General features: G+C 29.1%; 1 protein-coding gene across 1 annotated transcript in view; it reads left to right on the top strand.

Moving 5' to 3' along the window:
• The window catches only part of LOC106460958 (cell adhesion molecule-related/down-regulated by oncogenes-like), a 57507-nt gene extending 35735 nt beyond the window's left edge, over positions 1–21772 (top strand). Inside the window, exons 4-17 of the mRNA XM_013920719.2 lie at positions 240–383; positions 1181–1324; positions 1864–2037; positions 4034–4144; positions 5725–5880; positions 7276–7425; positions 10627–10830; positions 11486–11658; positions 14072–14291; positions 15445–15661; positions 16592–16739; positions 19261–19354; positions 19690–19758; positions 20652–21772. Of these exons, the coding sequence (XP_013776173.2) occupies positions 240–383; positions 1181–1324; positions 1864–2037; positions 4034–4144; positions 5725–5880; positions 7276–7425; positions 10627–10830; positions 11486–11658; positions 14072–14291; positions 15445–15661; positions 16592–16739; positions 19261–19354; positions 19690–19758; positions 20652–20701 (2054 nt within the window). The 3' untranslated portion in view covers positions 20702–21772. The remainder of the gene's footprint in view (positions 1–239; positions 384–1180; positions 1325–1863; positions 2038–4033; positions 4145–5724; positions 5881–7275; positions 7426–10626; positions 10831–11485; positions 11659–14071; positions 14292–15444; positions 15662–16591; positions 16740–19260; positions 19355–19689; positions 19759–20651) is intronic.
• The last annotated feature ends 827 nt before the right edge of the window (positions 21773–22599 follow it).

Here is a 22599-nt window from a genome sequence, read left to right as displayed (position 1 = left end):
GAGGGTTGGAGTTTGTCAAAACTGATATAATTTAGTGACAAGTGGTGAAAAGTTCAGTTGGTTACAAAATGTATGTAGAAGAAAGCTAATGCCACAGTTTTATAATATTCCAAAAGGTTAAAAACATTTTCACTTAAACTGTGAAAAATAGAAATTAAAGTTTAGAAAAAATGAATACTAAAGGTTTAGAAAGTTTAAACAAATGCTATGCTCTAATTGATTATTTTTGTTTTTCACAGAGCTGCAACCTTTTCCACCAGCAAAGGATGTTAAACTCTCTGTTGTAGCTGGAAATACAGCTGTAATCCCCTGTAATCCTCCTTATGGAAATCCCCAGGTTGTCACAGAGTTCACCTTCAATGACACAAAAATTGATCATTCAGGTGATAAGAAGTAATTACTCATTAAATAATATTTTGTTCCTAAAATGACTATAGGAACACTTCATAGCAGTCATAATAGTGGTAAAATGTTTCAGTTAAGGTTTTACTAGGTTCACATGAAAAGTATCCAAATGTAATAAAAAATTGTGTTATACTTGAAAAAATTAAAAAATCAAACAAGCATAGTACCAAAATCATAAATAATGTTGAACATTATTTGTGATTTTAACTTTATACACAAGTGCCAAAATACTATAATGATAAGCATAGTACCATTTACCAGTTTTATTAATCATGTAAATTCTACCAGTAATTTGGTATGGGTAAAAAAAATGTTGGTTTATGATAAACATAACATTCATATATTTCAAATAGAATTTCTTTGTAATTAACTTTCCTCAATGTTGAAATATTCTTTGCACCACTAATTTAATTTTAGGATATAAACTGGCATCTAATAATAATATCTAATTTTTCTTTAATCATAGAATTAGTCAGAAAAAAACTATTAACTCTGTCACAATCACAGTTGTTCTATATTCCACCTTTTAGCTATTAGAAAGAAATATCAAGAAACTTAAAAATTCTACTAAATCTGTCACAGCTACATGCTGTTACAGACTTGCATCATTTTGTTTCTGTGTTTTAAAGAAATATTAAGAAGTGAAAAGCCCTGTCAATTCTATAACAACCATACATAATATCATAGTAACCTTTTCGAAGTACTAGAGGAAGTGACTAATAACAAAATGAAAATGTAAAGTCTGTAATTTGCTCTTTTTTTTTTAATTCAACAGCTAAATACCAACGACAACCATCAGGTGACTTACAAATATTCAATACTCGGTTATCTGACACTGGGATTTACAGATGTTCAGCATATAATCCACTTACAGAGCAACAAGTACAAGCCCAGCATAAAGTATTGCTTACTGTAACAAGTATGTTTCTCTTTAATAGTTTAGAATCATCACTAAGATAATTACTTAAAAGTGTGTAATTGACAATGTTAAAGTTATAAAACTAATGTCAAATTGTAAAAGAGTCAACATTATGTTTACTGCAGAAATACAAAGATATAGTTAAAATTGCTGTAAAGGAAGAATAATTAATGGTCAATGTTTCAGCCAAATGACCTGCTGAAGGTCATTTGACAAAAAAATAACAGGTGCTTGTTTAATTATTTTCCCCTTACAGTGATCTTAATCATTTTTTTTTTGTATTTTTAAATTTTGTTATGCTGTAGTTGCACTTGCTCATTATTCATGTTTCTTTTCAATGTTTCTTGTAAATATACAGATTTAATTTTCACCGTATCATAACAAAATTCCTTTTCTAATGATGTTAGTCATGCTGTATTAAGTGTTTGGCCATAACTAAGTTATACAGTTATTAGATAAATAATGAAATGTTCGGTTGTTCACATTCCATTTATCATAGGAAATCAGAATATTACATATTCTTTTTTTATCTCATACAGACAATAGATCTTCTATTCCACCTAGCTTTACTGTAGCTCCAAATGTAACTGTGAGTGTAGTGATGGGAAGTAATGTAACCTTGGAATGTGTAGCTACTGGAGTACCACCACCAAATATAACATGGTTGAAAAAAGGTAGTCAGCTTCATAAACGACAGCATTCACAAATAGGAGGTATGTTAAATGTATGGGTTATTTCAATTCAAAAATTTTTTTAAAGTATTGATTTTTGTTTTAAAAAACTATATTTAAAACAAAACCTTTGAGGTATCTTTAACTCATTGATTAGGCTGTAAAATATACATAGTTTTTCTAACTTACCATGGAATTAAACTATATTAAAGTGTCTGAACTACTTTTGAAAATGCAATAAGGGTTTTTTTCATGTCAGGGTGACTCTTTATACTTAGATGAACTTTAATAATATTCTCTGCCTCTGTGCTTTTTTTATGTAGTTCATGACAATGCACATAGCAAGTAAGGCACTTTGAACAAGAATATTTACTAATTTAGTCATTGTTATTATCTTTGCAATTTATATTCTAAAATTAATCAAAACCACATAATTTTCTTGTGTCACCACTTTACAAAAGATCTTTGATAATACCATTTAGTATTTTGGATGCTGCATATTATATTAACTTTGAAAGTAGTTTGATAACTTACCTAACAATGGGGAAATTGCCAAGGTAAGTTCTTTTGACATTATTTAAAAGGTCAAAATTGGCATGGTGAAAGACAGCATAGGGTAATAATGTGTGAATAAATGGATGAACATGATTTGTTTGGTTATTCAGGAGCATTTGTGATAGAAACCACATGATTGTAATGAATAGATGAACATAAACTGTTTGTTTGCTCAGGTCTTTTGTGGTAAAAAGTAGAGGGAGATAATAAATTGATAAGATGACTAGTGTGATTACTAGGAAGTCTACAGAAAATGGTAATGAATAGATAAACATGACTAGTTTTTTACCCAGAAGTCTTTGTGTTAGATAATGAAGATTCTAGAATGCCACAATTTAAAATACTTTGACTTATGTTATGTATAATAAAAATGCCCTTGTGGAAAAAGGAATTTTTCAATTGTCAAACACGATAATTAAAGATTGGTGATTAAACAGAGCAGAGGGTAGTAATAAATGAATGACTAATAGAGTTACTTAGAAATCTATTGTGGTAAAAAGCACAGAAAGGTAATAAATTGATGTAGTTGATTAGTGTGATTACTCACAAGTCTGCTGTGGTTGAAAGCAGAAGATAGAATTAAACATGACTATTGTTCTGTTGTTGTAGAAAGTATAACTTGTTTATAAATGAATAAGCATGACTAGTGGTGGTCACTCAGGAGTTCTGTGTGGGATATTTATTATCTGTTATTTACATAAATGGTATTAATAGCAACAATGGTTCTTTAAATTACTGGATATGCTAATTTTCTGGAAAGAGTTGATACTGAACAGGGTGTTCTAAGACACAGAAGGATCTCATGAGGTTTAATGAGTAATCAACTAAATAGAAAAGTGATTATCCTCACCTAATGGTGGGGTGTTTTTTGCATCTGTGTATATGTGGGTATAAACTGTTTAACTTGAATATTTTTCATCTGATTTTAGTCAAATATGGTACAAAGTTTGAGTTTCCAAAGGGTCAATTTTTTATTTTTGGTGAACATGTCTCAAAGACCAAGGTCACACTGAAGGACAATAATTTTCATTATAATGGTAGCAAATTAGAATTTTGAAAAATGATAAAATTTCAATACTAAATTTTAATATATATTAGGATCTTGGCACCTAGACCAATATTTTTGAGGGTAAAGAATTGTTTGTTGGATATTTTAAGTTAGTTATTGTAAAACTCAAAAACATCATATACCCTTTAGATATTAGTGCAAAATCATACACTTTTTTTGTGTGTGAGGAGAGATTTGTATGTAAAAAAGATACTGTTATGTGGGTTAATGTTTATTGTTGATTACTTTAGCAGTTTGTGGTGACCTTGGTAGGTTTAAATGGCCTTTTGTTTTGTTTTTTGTCACTTTTGTAATCTCAATTGTTGAAGAACTATTAAAGATTATTTAATTTTTGTCTATTTCAAGCATAGTAAGAGTGAAATTAAAGTGGAAGTTGGTGTTATCTGTTTCAAAAGTTCAAATTTTTTCTTGTAGGTAATTTGTTATTGGCAGCTGTGAGAAGAGAAGATGAAGGAATGTATATGTGTGTGGCATCTAATGGCATTGGATCAGAGGTAGTTCGGTCCACAACTTTAGAGGTTCAAGGTTGGTTTCAGTCTGTAAAATTTATAAATAACACAATCCTAAGTACTAGTGTCTTTTATAATATGACTAATTACTTGCATCATAGTATTCTACAATACTTCCTTCTATTCTATAGAAAGTGACTATATTTAGAAATTCTCTAAAGTTAAATTTTAATATTTAATGGGAAAATAATGCTTCAGTTAGTACATTTTATCTGAAACATAAGGATTTTGTTTTAAAAAACGAGTATATTTTTCTTTGAATAATAAGGAAATTGATTATTTGATTTCTCATTAAATTTTAAAAAATCAGTCAAAACAAAAATTAACAACCTTTTATTTTACACAAGTTAAATCTACTTCTCAAATCCTTATTTTTTTTTCTCAGTTAATTACCATGAAGCATTAGGTAGAAAATTTCGTTCAAGATCATGATCACTTGGTATAAATAAAGTTTTTGCAAACTAAATTTGATTATATCTAAAGTTTTCTTGTTTTTTTTGTAAAGCATCTCAACTTCATTATATATACATCATTGGTTAGACCACATATGAAGTATTGCATTCAGTCATAGATTCCTTACCTGAGGATGAACATTGAATTGTTGGGAAGGGTTCAGAGGAGGGCTACTAGGATGGAAAGGTTGCCATATGAGGGCAGGTTAAGATCTCTGTAACTGTTTTCTCTTGAAAAAAAAAGATTTGAAGGGATCTTAATGAGGTGTTTAAGATTGTTAAGGGAATTGATAGTATTGATGTATAATCTTTTTCATACTTAGTTATGAAAATAGTAAGACAAGGGGACACTCGTATAAATTTTGGCAGGGTAGGAGTCATCTTCAGCTGTTGGCCTTTATAATGGGTTGTCTGCAGCTGTGATAGATGCAGTTAATTTAAGGGAGTTTAAGGGAAGGCTTCATAAACATTTCAATGACAATGGCTGGCTTTGAGTATTTTTATTTTTATTTTATAGTTTAGTTTAGTGGATGGGACAGCCTAGATCCCTTATTGTCCTTAAGTTTTATTTATATAGCATAAGTTAACCTATTGACTGGTACATATTCTAAATCTTGCCAAGTTATCAAGCTTTTCATGAAAAATTACCAGCTTAATTTCAAAGTTTTCCTCCTCTCACTTAATTTGTTACTTTTAAAATTTCTTCACATGGATTCATAATTTCGCTTTTTTTTAAATAAACTTTTACTTTTTTTCTAGGCTTATTCGTAATCTGAGAGTTTCTTTTACTCAAAATTATCTTCAATTTCTATGGATATTACTCAGATTAGAAACCTCTGGAAAATTATGAGCGTTAGTAGTAATTATTATTAGGATATTTTATTGTTTGTAGTTTATTTAAAAATCAGAGGATGCTCAGAAGAATGGCAGTAATTATAAATATTATTTAGTAATATTTTTGTTGTTCACTTTGTTTTTGAAGATCATACACATGATTTTCCAAACAAACTAGGGATAAGAAGAATATTAATTTAGTAATATTTGTCTTGACCTTTTTTTTAAGACTTCCATTATCATTGAACATTCAAAAGATTGAGAATGGTAATAGTTTTTTGTTGTTTATCTTTGTATGTATGCTTTTCAGAGGTTCCCCAAATCATAAAGTTCTCAGAGGATAGAGAAATAGAAGAAGGAAAATCATTAACCTTGCAATGCATTACGAAAGGACAACCAAAACCTGCAATTCATTGGTTTCACAATGGAATAAAAATTGTTAAGGGACCTTGGATAATACTTAAAAGTTAGTGTTTGAACATTAAGGAGTAGCTATAAATAATCATTACATTTGTAGTAGTCATTCCTGAATGTCTGTTTCTGTGAACAAATTAACACTTGTATGATAAAAGTTTACAGGGTATTAGGTCTTTGTGAGCCATTAATTTAATGTAAGGTAGTAATTGGAAATGTTAGCATCAGCTCATGCAGTTATAAAGAATGCTCAAATAGTAAAATTATATCATTTCACTAAAGTTTGATAAAAGCTATGCAGTCTAAGATATTTATGAAAATTATTTAGTTAGTTTATATAGCACTAATAGAAATAGTGTATTATTGAATATTATTATTGAAATTAGCAAGATATTAAAGATAATTGACCTATTTCTTCTGATATCAGGAAGTGAGATAAATAGAATTGTAATATATCCAATGATATATTCAGAAAAAAAAATCAAAAAATATTTTTCTACAAATCTATTCTTAATTTATTGAGAATGTTTTAATAAATGATCTACATTCTTAGCTTTAGTATGTCAGGAGTTTGAAAAACAATGATAAACCAAGTGTCTAGTAATCAACACAGTTTGCTATAAACCCAGTACAGAGTGAAGATTCTCATAAACCTAGTCAGCTACATTGTTTTTCTTAAATTTTACATAATGAATTATATATATGTATATGTGAGAAAAAATAACGTTTCGGGTGGGCTGTCTTTAATATATTTTAAGATAGGCAGGTGACATAAAGTTGTTAAAAAATTGTTAAGTCCAACAAAATTATGAAGTGAAGTTTAACTTCTTTTTTATAGTACTTGAAGGAAATCTCTTGCAAAGCAAACATGATTCTAAACTAGGCCTACTTTCGTTTTGAAAAATTCTGTGCTAAGCCTCAAAGGTTTAGCAGCTTCCTAACAATATTTGAAATATCTGTGGGTTTTCACTTCACCATATAGTAACCTAAATTAATTTAGGTATATGAATAATGTTATGATATTTTATCAAATTCATTATTCAATATTATACAGTGGACCAAGTGTTTAATATTTGGAACATTTAATGCTAACACACTGCAAAGATTATAGGCTCCTTTTTTACAATCTAATATTTTTAAATTACAGAAACATGTACTGATATTTACATTTAAAACAACAGTGTCTTTTAATGTTGTCAGAGAGAAATATTTTATACATTCATGATTTAAATCATCACTGCATAAAATTGTAAATAGTTATAATAATCAATGGTAAGATAATTTATATGCTTATTGTGTGAAATACACATGTGCTTGTTTTATAATTGAAACAACAACCAGTTACCACCATGTATAGCATTAGATCTCTATTATTTCAACTTGATTGATCTGCTTCTATACCCATGAAGTCTGCCTTGAAGGTTTAAGCATTTGTTTATTTTTAAAGATGACATATTGATAGTCAAGAGGACATCTCAGAAGCATTCAGGAATTTACCAGTGTTTTGCAACTAATCAACTGGACACAACTTGGGCTTCTTGTGTTGTGACTGTTATAATGGGAAATGGAACCACATCACACTATGATGCATTTTATGGTGTGTTTTTCTATTTTTTTTATATAACAATAATTAGTTTTTATACTTATGAAAAAATTATCTGTATTTATTATTGAAGAATTAGATAACCTTTTACATAAAAAGTGTCTGTGTTTGGAAATCAGAGAAAATTATATTCACTAGAGGCATATGAAAAAAAAAGATTTGAGGTTCTATGTTGAACAATAAATTAAGAGATAGTATAAAAATAATGAAATTTACACATTCATGACCTTCAAATTGTAGCATAAGTAAATGTTATAAAATATTCCACATTGCACTTTTGAGCATTCCTGAGCCTGGAAAGTGTCTGCCCTTTAAACCATTACTGAGTTCATCACAATTTGAACACACATTTTCAAAACTTATTCATCTGTTCCTATTTGTTTTACTATTTTTAAAGCTATAGTATATTTGTTTATTGTTGAATTTTGTGCAAAGCTACAAAGGCTCTCTATACTAGCTATCCAAAATTTTGAAGTGATACACTAGAGAGAAGACAACTATTCTACCCCACCTACACCCAACTCTAGGGATACTCTTTTCCAATGAACAGCAGAATTGACTACAATATAACCCCTTTATTTAACTATTTTACATAAAACTGGATTCATTCTTACTAAATCTGAAAAAACAACAACTTTAATTTAGTTTTGTGTGATAAAACAATTTATATGATATACCTTCATCTTTATAACACATAGGCCTGATGGTATGGAAGCTTCTCTCACAATCTACTGGTTACAGGATCAAAACCGTTTACCAACTGTGCTCACTTATTTCAGCTCAAAATGCAAATAGCTTATTGTGTATTTTTATGCTAAAAACAGATTTAAAATTGCCTCTAATTTAATATATTTTGAAATGTACATTTATACCTTTTTTATCATTGAAACAAAAATCAAGCATTAAACCTTTGTAACTAATGATATGCATTTACTTTTAATGAATAATTTTGAAAGGTTTTAACACCTCACTTGAAATTTTGATAAAGAAGAAATTTCTCCATACATTATCCCCTACTACCTCATATCCAACTTATTTTAATTTTTTTAAACAAATGGAACCATAAAAAATCTTTAACATAAATGTACTTCCTCACCAAATATTCATACCTTCTGACAAACCAAATTTTCTTTCTAAGTTTTCAGTACCATCTTCTTCATCATCACTATAACTTGGGAAATGGCCTTCAGTACTGTCAGCATATGAGTCTGTGGAAAGGTAACATAAAATTTACGTTAATTTTGAAACAATTGTGTATATTAATGAAAATCTGTGGAGTTTTTGAAGTATTCCCTATGGTGGATACTTTTAATGATATTTAGAGTATGGTATAAAATATTTTGGGAGTATTTTTTAATTTCAGCAAGTGCTTTCTGTATTTCCATTGCTTAACAAAATTTGTGCAAACTTTAAAAGTTAAATCATGTAATTTATTACTTTGGAAATTTAAATAATTTTATTTTACATATGTAACCTTGTAAGATGTTATTTACTTTCTTGTGGTTTTATTGGATTAAATACCTTAGTTTAACTTTAAGCTATATGCTTTTGCTATATACATAGGAAGAACCAGGTAATTAAGTCTCATTGAAAAAATATGTTAAGAAAGAAAAAGATTAGAAAACACTGGTTCTAAAAATTGACATTTTTAAAAACAACTGACATACATGAACTAGTTTTATTAGTTTGGAATATAACCCTTAAAATATTCAAATTTCAAGTACTGAAGTTAAAAAAAGCTATATTATCTCCTAGATTTGCTTTAGTAATCAAAAAATGTTTCATTGCACATCTTTGCAATGGTATAGTGCTAAATTTAGCTGTGAGAGGTTGCCACAAGCTCTATTATTCCCAACTCTTTTGACAGAACAGCTAATTATTTAAACCATAGGGTTTTGAGTCCATTTTACTTCACCATATTTAGGTTACTACGTAAATTAATAGAAATCTTTAACACATACATACAATAATTATCAAACAGTGTACTTAATATGGCTACCATGTTTACTACTAGATTATAAATCCAGAAAATCATTACTTGAGGTATTCTATTGTAAAGCCAGCAATATGCAAGGTCAGAGAGCTTTTAGCTAGTGATCAAAACTTCAGTTTATATAAAAAATTTCCATATTAGAGCATGATTACAATCTCATCAATCCACATTTGCTTTTATAAGAAAACAACACTGGAAATAACTTGCTTTTGAAGTATGGGAGCAACACTTCCTCAACACCTTGTAGGACTACAACACTGCATCTGTAGTATTCTCAGAGTTGGAGTAAACACACACACATCCATCTGATTACTACAGTAATGGAAGATTCATGGATTTAGTTGGCAAATGGATAAGTTTGATATAACTTTGCTGGAGAAATAATAGACACAGAACTGTGATGTAAAATGCAACATTTTATTGACATTCAGGATGAAACCAATAAACAATGGGCAAATCTGAAAGTGACTGATCCATTAACTGAATGTAAATGAATTTCAAATCAGGATGGACTAAAATAAAATAAGTTATGCTAATTAACTGAAAACTGAAAGTAATGTAGAACCAAATACACTTGGTTTTAATGGCAAAACTAAACTTTAATACAAATATAACTTCATGCAGTCAGCAAAGAGATTTTTAAATAATAGATTTATTTAAAGAATTGGGTCACAACCACTCTCACAATGCACATATCTCTATAGTAGGGTCATGTTTCTATCCCATATGATGGCACATACAACTGAATTGGCTCAAGCTATAGATGCTACAACCTAGAAATACATTTAGCACATGCATTTCAATGGATTTCCTAGTTCCAACCTAGAGCTCTGCAAACTTTAAAAAATGTGTTTCCAAAACTTAAATAAACTCTAAAGAGAGTTTTGTAAACAATATCTGATAGCTACCTATCACATGTTCATTAATTGGTTAAAATAATGTTGTTGTTTTCTTAACCAAATATTAGTTAGGTAAAGAAATTCACACTGAAAATATTTACCTAATATGTTGGTACTTTCTTTTATGCTTAACATAGTTATTTAATTAATAGGAAAGGTGGAAAAAACAAGAAAAGCTGCTTTAAAACAAGAATATTTATATTATTTCTTACTGTTTATATATATATATACCTATATGAAATATTTGTTTCCCAAACTTGTTAAGTTTCTAAAGTATTGATGAAAATATTATATTTTTTATAGTCATGCTGGTACCACCAAGCAAGCCAAATTTAACCCCTTTGTCAGATGACTCTGTAATGGTGCGATGGAATGTACCAAAGAATGATGGACTTCCTATCCTCTTTTTTAAAGTCCAGTACAAGGAATCTGGAGGCCATTGGATGACAGTTGATGAAGACATAGCACCTCACATTCATTCTTATGCAATAACAGAACTTCAGCCTGGTAAGTTTTGCTAGATGAGCAGACTTGTCTTTGTTGCTTCAGACAAACACTATTAATTACCTTAATCAAGTCACTGTCATTGTTTTACTATTCTCTTTGTTTTTTGATATTGGTTAGTGACATAACTGAAACCATGAACTTTGACTGATTTCTCTTAAAGTTACATCACTTTATGTTTTCTTTTCTGCAGTGTGTACTGTCTAATTGAGAAATAAATGGACTAAAGTTTGTAAACAAGAAAAATCATTTTTTATGAACAACAGCATTGTTTTAGTTATTATGTATCTGTAAATGTGCACCAACACACAATTTTGTATATTAATTCTCAATCAAGAAAAATATTTGTGAACAACATTTCTTTTATCTATAAAAAAATAGTTGTTAACCTAGTAAAAAGCATTTGTAACTTTCCTTTTTAAGTAGAACACTGACTATAAAGTTATTTCATAGATCAGATAACTTATTTATATGTAACATATAACTGATCTTAAATGAAATAAGTCTCAATAGCTAAAATTAGATATAATTTCCCTCTTAACTTTTATAAAATCACATCCAAATACTAAAGTTTCAACAATATTTTTTGTTTCATTTGTAAATTAGTATTCTGTAATGACAGTAAAATATAGTTTTTCATTTATTAACTGTATGGCAGGTGCCTCGTACAGGTTCAGGATAGCAGCAGTTTATTCAAATAATGATAATAAACATGGACCAAGTTCTTCATATACATTGTTGAAAGACCCTCCAATGAAAAAACCTGTTATTGGTCCCATTATAGTTCATGCTGAGGCTGAAAGTCCATCAGCCATCACAATACAGTGGCAGGTTAGTCTTTTTTCAATTTTTTCCTACTAAATAGTGAATTGATACAAAATGGACAGTAATAAACAAATGTTATTTAAATGTAAAATTCTCTTTCAGAAAATATTCTACTCTGCTTTTGGGAAAACTTGTATTTGATATTTTAGTAGTTATACATTCAGTACAGCTGCTACTGAAGGTTGTTAGAGAATGAATAGAGTAAAATTATGTGGAAAAAAATAATTGCTTCTCATACATGTTAACTGTTAATCTCTGACAGTAATACCTATTAGGTTAATAAAGCTATGATGATGATAATAATGGTCAGTTTTCTGATTTCATAAAAATATTACATTTCTTTAAATGTGTTTTAAATAGGCATTTATCTTCCACATCATATTTTGTTCTATATCTTAAATGAAGCTTGCATTCCTAGAAGTTTATTGATACAGTTTCACCATTACATGACATAACTAGTAATACAGTTAATCCAGATCAAATCACACTAACCTTTAAACCCATAGATCCACTTAGGAATGAAGTATACATCTGATTATAAGTTGAATCAGTCCACTTAAGAGGTAAATGAGGCTAAAAAGGAGTAATAATAATTCACTAGAATTCAAGATCAATTAAGAGGAAATTACCACTCACTACCAATTCAGTTAATATAAAGCCTCTTACCTGTGAGAAATTCTACAATGGTCTGCCATTAACCTCTTTGTAGCTGCAGATTCCATAATCGAGGAACCCTCTATGACAGCTTCATGGTATTCCACTTTGGCCCTTTTCTCAGCTAAATGGCAAGGAAAAAGAAAGATAGTCTAAAGAAATCTTGTCCAATAAGTTATAACAATACGAATATGTCCTAGGCTCACACCACTAAACATAGTAAAGCTCTTCAGAAGAAAACCTCAGATCACGGTGAAATCTGGAGACTCTTGTGCTATACATGACCCCAAACAGAACAGTTCATGATCTAGTAGTTATTCAATACTTCTCATCACTGACAGTTAAAACTCCATAGGAGAGTGAGGCCACAACAAAACTACCTATTACAGATTTTCTAATGCTGTAATGAAAATCAGCATAAAGCTAAAGTAGGTACTTCAATAACTATGCTGATTTTTTAAATATAAGGGTGAGATCAGGGAATAACTTTAGAGTAGTGATAAAACAACAAGATAATCAATTGGCAATGCAGTTAGGTAAAAGAAGGGTAAGTCAATGCTGAAAGTAGCTACACACAAATATGTGTTAGAGAATCACAATGTTTATTTGTATTTATTGTAGTGATTTAATAGTATGATTAGTTTGATGTTTTGACATCTCAATTAGACATACAGTGCCAAAGAGTAACTTCACTCTGAGAATAGATTACATTAAAAAAAACCTTGGAGCACCAGCAAGAAATTACTCTAACTTCATGCTAACTTCATTTGCCAAAGGTGTGGTTAATATTTGGTCATCTTGCATAACTTAATCATTGTTCAGACAGGTGAGAAATGTGTTAATGAGTACAATTGGATAAGCTAATAAAAACCCAAAACAAGTCATTTATGCTAACAAAAATGATGCAAAGTAACTTTTTTTTTTTACAAAAGGGCCTACAACTTACTAAAGTTCAGAAGCCTGAACTCATCTGATAAGTCCAGTAATATTCTTTACAGTGATACACAACTACCAACCCAAAAACAAAGCTAAAACACAATTTGAATTATCTCATAGCAGGATTCTACTAGTAACTTTGTTCACACGCACACACTTGGCACAAGAAGACACATGGATGTATGGGTACCAGGATGTGATTTTGTTAAACTGGTTGGTTTTTATATTTTCTGTAGATATAGTAATGTTTATTACGTTTACCCCAAAAGTGCACCCCATAAATAACATAGAAGTTTGAGCAAGTAAATGTTCTGCTTAAAGTATAAATCATAGAGCCATTTTAAAAGTAAAAAAGTGTTTAAAAGCAAGTTTGTGTATGCATGAATTTATTAGTTCTTAAGAAGTGTTAAAGTGGTTTTTCATTAAATTCCCAGGTCAGTGTTATCATTTTGCTGATAGCTAGAAAACATTATGTCTCATCAGTAACGGTGGCGTAATATGCATTACTTTTATTTAATTTTTGACAAAAGTTTACATATATGTAGTGAAAGAAAGGTAATATTTTTCTACTTCCAAATTGATACTTTGTCATTCCGGGTAAAGTGTGGTCTTACTTAATGAACTCGATTGTTTCATAGAGTGCTTTATAAAAGCTGTTTCATGTCTTTTTCCTCACTAAACATGAAAAAAAAATTGCTTGGACTTCATCTAGACAATCTACAAACTTATTGTTACATGTCATTTCTCAATGAATTTGTTTAGTATTTTTCATTCTCTTTGAACTATAAACCTGTTAAAATAATTTCTTCTTCTGTGTTATTATCTTCAGTACAGGGACATCGATGCTGTTCCCATTGAGGGCTACTTCATTCATTATCGTACAACACATAGTGCTGGAGACTACAACAAAGTAACTGCTTTAGGCTCAAACACTCGCTCGCATACCATCACCCACCTTTTACCAGACACCTCCTATGACATCAAGATGCAGTGTTTCAATGCTGCTGGAACTTCAGACTTCTCCAACATTCTTAATGCCAAAACCTCACGTCAGTTTCATTACTTATATTAGTTTTTGTTTTCATCAGTGATAGCTGGTCATTTGTTGAATTATATAGAATTTTATACCATTAGTATAAATATATTTATACTGGTCAGAGCTCGTATCTCTGAAGTCATTGTACAAATCATGGTGAATGCTTTATTCTGAAACAAAAAGCTTATTTATGAAAGGTCCTTTTACTTTTCAGTTCTTAATCTTTTTTTTCATCAAATGATCAGTTAAAATTTTTTTTAAATTAAAAACGGAAAACATGGACTAGTGGTGATAGTTGCATGGTTAATAGGAAACAGAGTTTGATTTTTTCCCCTCTAAAGATTGGTGAGTTTGGCCATTTTCCCACTAGATCAGAAAGTATAAGTTGCAAAAATTTTAATGCTCATGATTTGAATGTCTGAATTTAAATTTACAAAAGGTTTTTCAAAGTTACATTAATAGTATTTCATTAACTCATAAGTAAACAAAAAACAAGGTAGTGATTTCATGAAAAAGTCTCCCTGGGTTCGATTACACATAGTGAACATGGCAGATAGTCCAAAGTGGCTTTGCTTTAAAACAAACAAAAAAAACAAATAATAACATGAAAAACAGCCAGATATTTGGCTAAACAACCACCATGAACCTGAATTCAGAAAAGTATTTTAATCTAGAAACATATTCATATTATTTAAAAAATATGAGTGGCTAGTTTAATTAAATTAAAATTGTTTTTTACTGTAGGATCTCATTGATAATAATATCTGAAAGTCAGTACAGTGCAAGTTAGGTTATTTTATTTCTAAGTAAAAATTACCCTTATTTAAAATTTTTTATAATGATATATGTTTAAAATATGAAAACAGTTAAACTTGGAATAAAAACTTTTTTTTTTCTGTATGAGAAGTTTAATGCCATTAACTGTACACCTGTCAAAAGAAAATATTACTGTGTTTAGAGATTTTCTATAAACTTTATGTATATCTCAATAAAAGTATATCTATAAAGACAATAATTTTATGATGACTGATTTCTGTCTCTAAAGCAATTATCAAAACTTGAGTAATATTGATGGTTAAGCTTAACGAGAATTAATTTTTCTTATGGACTTGTATGATGAATAATGACAATCACAGCTGTAATGTGATTTTTCTTTCAAACTTTAGCCTCGGCTATATTAGATGCAACCACTGATGGTTACCCAGTAGGCCAAAATGGCAACAGAGGGAACTACAATGACAATGGAAATATTGAGGGAAGCCTGCAAGGAAATCAGTTGCTTTATCTGGTCCTGGGAATAGTCTTAGGAGTTATGTTACTGGTGCTGTTTGTATTTCTAGTTTTGTGCATCATCAAGCAGAGGCAACAGAGGAATCTTGCAAGTCCACCACTTTAACAAACTCATTAAATATAAAATAACTGACTTCACTGACTAACTAATCAATCAACTATCTCCTCTAGATTTGCTTAACTCATGTTTTGTATCTTTAAGTTGTTTCCTAAACTTTGACGAAAATTTTAGACATTAAGTTACATGCTCCTCACATGATTTCATCACTACCTCTGGCAAAATAACAATGCAAGCAACTAAATTAAAAACAAAGTCTATAACATGTGTAAAAATGTACATACCTTTAATGAGTTAGTCAGTTCATTTATTTAGTGCTGTAAATTTTGAGCTTGTGTTTTCAATGAAGTACTAGAGATATAAGAAGTACTGTATGTACAAAAAAATTAGTAAGTAAGTGGAATCTTTATTGAGGCATTATGTATTCTGTAGTTAGAGAAATAAAACACTTTTATTATCAGTAATAAGTAGACTGGAATTCACATCATTCCTTTTACCAAATAATCAAAAAAGAGCCTGCCCAACAATAAAAGTCATTACAACACTAATTTTAGGTCAGTTTCCTTTCTACATTATTAGTATTCTACTCATTTATTACAGTGTTATAATTATCCTGTAGCATTATAACATATCAGTTCAGTATGATGCATTTTTATAAAATTACAATTTTACACACTTCCTCTTGGCTACATGTATTCACTACTAGTATAAACATTAAATAAATATTGTAACAACTTCTCACATCTCAATAAAAAATTACTTAACTGTATATTTACTTTAAGGAAATTACCATTACTGACTAGGACTACATCTACTAAAAAAAGTTTGTATTGCATTTTAATAAACTCTGAATTTTTTCTAAAATAAAAAATAATGTTTATATCATTTAATATTATGTTTCACTTAGTCCCAAGGAAATGAAATATAAAACATCTAATAAAAAACTGTGCTTTCTACTTTATATTAGGTAACCATGTAGAAAGTCAGGGGAAGCCCACTTCAAATGGTCATGTGATTACTGGAAACGGCCACATCCCAGGTCATGAAAGAATTAATGTCAGTGTTAATCCTCTTTCAGAAATAAATACTGATGAATCTGGAAAATCCTTGGAAGTAAGTATTACCATAAAAAAATATCAACAAATCATCAATTGAATGTACAATTTGAATTTGGTATGGTGCTTAATTTAATTTAATCTTGACAAAAGAAAAATCTGTTCATTCAGAACATCTTCTCAGCCTTTCACTTTTTATTAAAAACAACTCATTTTACAATCACAGAAGACATACATTTGATATTTTTCACGTTTGAATTTATTTTTAACTATCCAAATACTCTTTGATTCCCTACTTCAAGAGTGGTACATAGTGAAGAATTAATCATATAACCAAAGAAATCTTAACCCTTTTGAGATGGGTCAGGGGTAAAATGCCATGTCATTCAAAAGTTTATTAAATTTTTATTTCATGAATTTATGTCAATAACTTTGGTATCAAACTGTAGATTATAATTCAAATTTTAGTACTATATATTACTCAATTTCTTAATTTAAAAGCAAATATTAAAAAATACAGATAAACATCGATTTCTGTGTGTTACGTGGCATGTTGAAAGTAGCTTTGGTTCAAATAAGATGTTTTTGAAGTCAAAACACTAAGTCTATAGTTTTGTACGAATTAGAAATTAAAATTACCGATATTTACAAGCTAGAATATAAATAAGAGCCTCTTATCTTTTGAATTTGCTAAGATATTGCTCGTGTAATAAATTGAAACCCTGCCCACCTCTTTCCATTTTTGGAAATGCTCACTTATATACACTTACTTCTATATATGACAGAATAACCAATCAGAAGCTCAGAATGTCCCCTAGTGGCTTTCTCAGCCATGTTAACAGGCTTGGCACCATTTCTTTCTTTTGAACGAATATTTCAACGAGGTAGGGTATGTCTTTAGTCTGCTTGAAATTTCATATTTTTTTAGACTAAAATACATCTTAGTTACTAAGCTTGATAAATTTTAATGAAATTCTATGGTATTAATGTAGTAATTTATGATTTTTTAGTTATTCAACTGTATATATATAAAACCTAAAAAAATATTTTGTTTCATATTCTCCACGTGCAAATTTTTTAAAGGCTTAGCAACCTACATCAAGCAGCATCCAAGTACAAAGTTTGTAACTAGAAGAGATGATTGTTTGCTTTACTTCTTTAGTTACTGTTCTATGTTTTAAGAAAAATAAGTTTAAGAACTTATTTCAAAATAGCAATAATCTGTATACTACTGTGTAATAATTGAAATGTGACTGTATTTTACAAAATACTAGTCTAGTAAAACACAGCCAAGACAAGTTATTTTATACAGACCAAAGGTCGGTTTTGTGTTATTTGATACGGTAATATGAGTGCACATGAGTTGCATCATTGTAACTTCTGTATTGTTAGCCAGGCATGGCTGAAAGGTCAATATAATAAATATATATATATAAATGTGTAATGTTATGAGATTTAAGCTATTTAGTCTAAACATTTATGTTTTTGTGTTATAATTTATGTTCATTCTAGAATAAAAGAGGCATAATTTATATTTATTTCTTAATTTTTTATGGTCTTTGCTAGATCGGTCAAATCTACCAAACACATACAGAGATTAATTACCGAAAATAACAGATAAAATATAAAGTTTTTTCCTTAAGAAACGTTTGATAATTATCTGGACATTGCTAAATATAACGATAATTAAACAAATAAAACACAAAACAGTAATTATGAGAAGAAACTATAGCAAGAAAACACAACAACAAAAAAAAAAGTAAAATCAGTAATACGAACATATTTAAAAAAAAATGTATAATTTAAAGTTAACATTTGCTTACTAATTTAAAAGTCATAATTAAAACTATAACAAGCAAAAAATGGTTACGAGGTCAGTCCTAGGTACCGAGCCCGTGCTGAAAGAGTTAATATGTTCAGTCTCTATGTTCTTATTTTACTTATCTTAACCATTTAGGTCTCTAGATTTTTTTAATGATCACCGTAAAAGATTTAGTACTTAGGTTTTGTTGCTGTTTAACTTATGGGTCCAGCTTTTAGGTGTTGTTGAGGTTTACCTTTAACAATAATGACTTCAGCCCTCTGTTTTTGTTGATGTTCACCTCATACTTTATATGCTACACAGCAGAACCAGTTAACCTGCCTTCACACACATAAATAATAAAGATCACATGAATGGACATTGAACAGGTATTAAGCCACATCAACTGTTTTTCATACATTATGATACAGCCTCACCTAAAAGCTGTTTACTAGTTCAGTACCCCCATCAAAATATTCTTGTTGGTCAAGGAAAGAATAGTCTCCATTGTTCCACAAGAGAGCTTGCAAAAACATGCCTTTTCATCAGTAATAGTTTAGTTTTATAACAATATAAGTTTTATATATTATGACTTGCATATGAAGTTACAACAAGAAATTTTCTATATTATAATATATATAAAAAATGATTCTGTAATAAGAAAAAGCATTTATGAATTATATAATATAGATAAATAGCATGTAACTATTATATTTTACTGGTACAAGCCTTTTATAATATACTTTTTTGTTCGTTTTATTTTCGTACAAATGTTCAGCTTAATGAAATTCCAAGCAACAACAATGAGTTCGTGCTCAGGAGCACCTTAAACAATAGCACTGATAGTAGAGGTGAAGTTGAGGCACTACTAGGTATGTAAAAAGAAACGTTTCTTTTTTTTTCTTTTTGATAAAAAAAATGATATTGTGAAGCCTTATACATATAAAAGATAAGAGGTTGCACATATGGAACAGTAAGCACTTTAATTGTGGTGAATAAAATATTTGGGTTACATATGTGAAATATTAAAAAGCTTGTAATTTTATATACTGCCATGTGGTTTTAGTCTGAATGTCATGGTTTAAACCAAACTGATTTTAATTTGTGTAATATCAATTTTGAATATGTTTAAAATAATATAGTATGTTAAGCAAGCAAAGGATATGGCTTTATTCCTATTCAATACCAAATTTTGTTTTACTTCCAGATCATAATATAGTTAAAACATTACCACAAGAAAGTAATCCAAACAGGAATCAGCCTGACAAGTACATTGGTAAGATTTTGCTAATGCAATTTGCTGTTCTTTAATTTTACCAACTACTCATTACTTTTGATAGGAAATGTGTTATCCAATAGTCAGAAATGCAAAAACAAAATCACTATTTTCAATATGAATGTTTGGAAACCATTGTAGGAAAAGTTTATGAAGAATATAGCACTATATCATATGTGTTATATGATTGCTTATGATTCACATACTTTTCTATCAACTGTAGTCACTCATATACTGTAAAATTGAAGTTTTATGTCTTTAGGAAATAAGTAATATCTCTTCTAATTAAAATCAGCCAACTCTGACACTTTCAGCTTCTTTCTAGTACGATATATTGCATTTGTTTAATACTTTGATGTTAAAGCATACATACATACATCTACTACTAAGAAACGAACCATATATTTAGAAAAAAAAGCTTTAACAACTAAATAGTCTCACCTGAGGTTTCATTAATTTCACACTAATTGATTTAAAGCTACCAATAAATATATATATACACACACACACACATAGGATTTTATCAGTATATAACTGTATCAGGTGAAGCATGAAGCCTTTACAGCCAAAAAGCGAAAAACAACAACACGCTAAGACTATATTTGTGACTTTAACACCTCATTTCAGATTGTTCCATTCTAGATATTTACTAAGAAGATTAGATTAATCATATATCAACTATAGTTTGATTGTTATTGACTTCTCTTTTTCTCTTGTATATTAGTTTTTTTTACTTTATTCCTTTTATGAAATACTGATATCTAAACCTTCATGGTTTTTTTGTTGTTTATCAAGGTTGAATTCATTAACTTTGACTTTGTAATATTTTGCTTAGAATTGTAGTAAGTTCACTTGTAAATATTATGATTTATTGTTTGAATAATTATTTCTAGGAAAACAAAGTGATGAAGAAACAAGTTTCATTTCGAGTGATCAAAGCTAAGACTGATGTAATGCTAGAATTATTGTTTTCTGTTTTGTATTCTTTGTTATTATAATAACAGATATCACAACTGTCTGGTGCCAATTCAAACTGAATTCATATTACAGAGGCATTGTGAAAACCAGTGGTGTTCGTTCATATCTATAAAAAACTATATTTGTACAACCAGAGATTATATCAACTATGGGCAAGGTAGGAGGCAAACCAAAGTGCAGAATTTTAATGCAGTATTTGATGTATTTTCTCATAAAGACAGAGAAACAGCAAAACTGCTTTTGAGATGGCAGCTTGTAATGGTTGTTTATTTTGTTCAGAAAACCAAGATCAAACACAGCAGGCCCAAAGTGAAAGTTACCTCAACTAGAAATATGATTTGTGAGCTAATAGTTTTGAAAACTGAAAAAATAATTTTTTTTTGAGATACAACACTTGGAAGATGCAAGTAAAGAAAAATGTATATACTGTAAATAGCAAAAAACACAACTTTATTTTCTTTCAAATCTGGGATTTTTTAAATGCATGTATTATAAAGATAATTCAGTAGGATAATCAGTTCAGGTGAATTTTATGTGTTACCCTGGTGTTTAACTGACTTTTTAAGTGTTTTAATTTTACTGAAGAATTCTTTGTAAATTCAGATATCTGTTGTATTCTATCTCTCATATATATAATCTTCTTTAAACAAAATATAGCATGTTAAACTGTGTTTATGTGAATGATGTAAAATGTAAAACAACAACAAAATCATCATGCTGTGAATTACATTTGTTGAAAATATTGAATGCAACTTGATTTTATACAAGTGTATAAAATATATTGCTCTGATAGGTTTAAACTGATATACTTTCTATACTATACTATAATACACTATACTTTCTAATTAATGCCATATTCTGTTATATGCTGTATTATTTAACAGTAGGTATCCAAACTCCTGACATATATGTTCTATTACCTAATTCAGGATCTTCCATTATATTTTCTGTCACTGTCTTACAGCTTTGTTACCATATTTTCACTTTTCAAATACCATCTCAAGGGTTGCCACTATGTCCAAGCAAAAAAAAAAAAGAACAAAAAACAGTCTAAATATGCAGGTTGACTTTAATTCACATTGCGGATAGCATACAAAAAAATAACTAAATTCATGAAAGAATAATAAGAATTTTGTTTTTGTTTTTTACAGCCAAGATTTCTTCCTTTTAAACTCTTTGACTTAAATATTCAGTTTAGCTGTTTTTTTTCCTATTATAGAAACCTATAATAGAAATAAAATATTTTGATCCAATATAACTCCCAGGCAGCTCTTCTGCTATTCTTGTAGACTTTTAAACCTTCTCTAGTGATTTTAAATAGTAAGATCTATCCCTATAATATGAAATATAAAAAGAAGAGGAATAATTATATAATAGTATTAAATCCCAAAAGATGATTTTTTTCTTGCACATCAATTAAAGTTATAGGAGCTAAGCAAGCTGTGAAACAAACTCAAAAGTAAAACTTAGGATTGTATCAATATTAAACAATAATAATTTGTCTTTTTTTTTTCACCTCTTTTATTTCTTTTTGTTTCTCAGCAGCAGCAATTTGTTCTTTTCTGCATCATGCTTTTATATTTTGTTGATAGGTTTCAAAGTTTCAAAACTTGGTTGTTATAGTAAACCTTAAGTAATTTCATGTAAAAGTTACTTAGTTAAATAGTAATTAAAATGTAAAATATACCAGGTTAAAGTGGGAAAAACATTTTACAGTTATTTTCAATAAAACATTTTTATCACTTTAAGCTGTTTTATGTTACATTTTAATTTATTTTTTATGATGGGATCCTCTTTGTAATTATGTTCAGTTCTGAACAAACAACCTCTCTCAGATGTTACAATATTAGTATTATCAGAGAA

This window comes from Limulus polyphemus, unplaced genomic scaffold (genome assembly GCF_000517525.1).
Source record: "Limulus polyphemus unplaced genomic scaffold, Limulus_polyphemus-2.1.2 Scaffold870, whole genome shotgun sequence".
NCBI lineage: Eukaryota > Metazoa > Arthropoda > Merostomata > Xiphosura > Limulidae > Limulus > Limulus polyphemus.
This window is presented reverse-complemented; position numbering and strand designations above follow the sequence as displayed.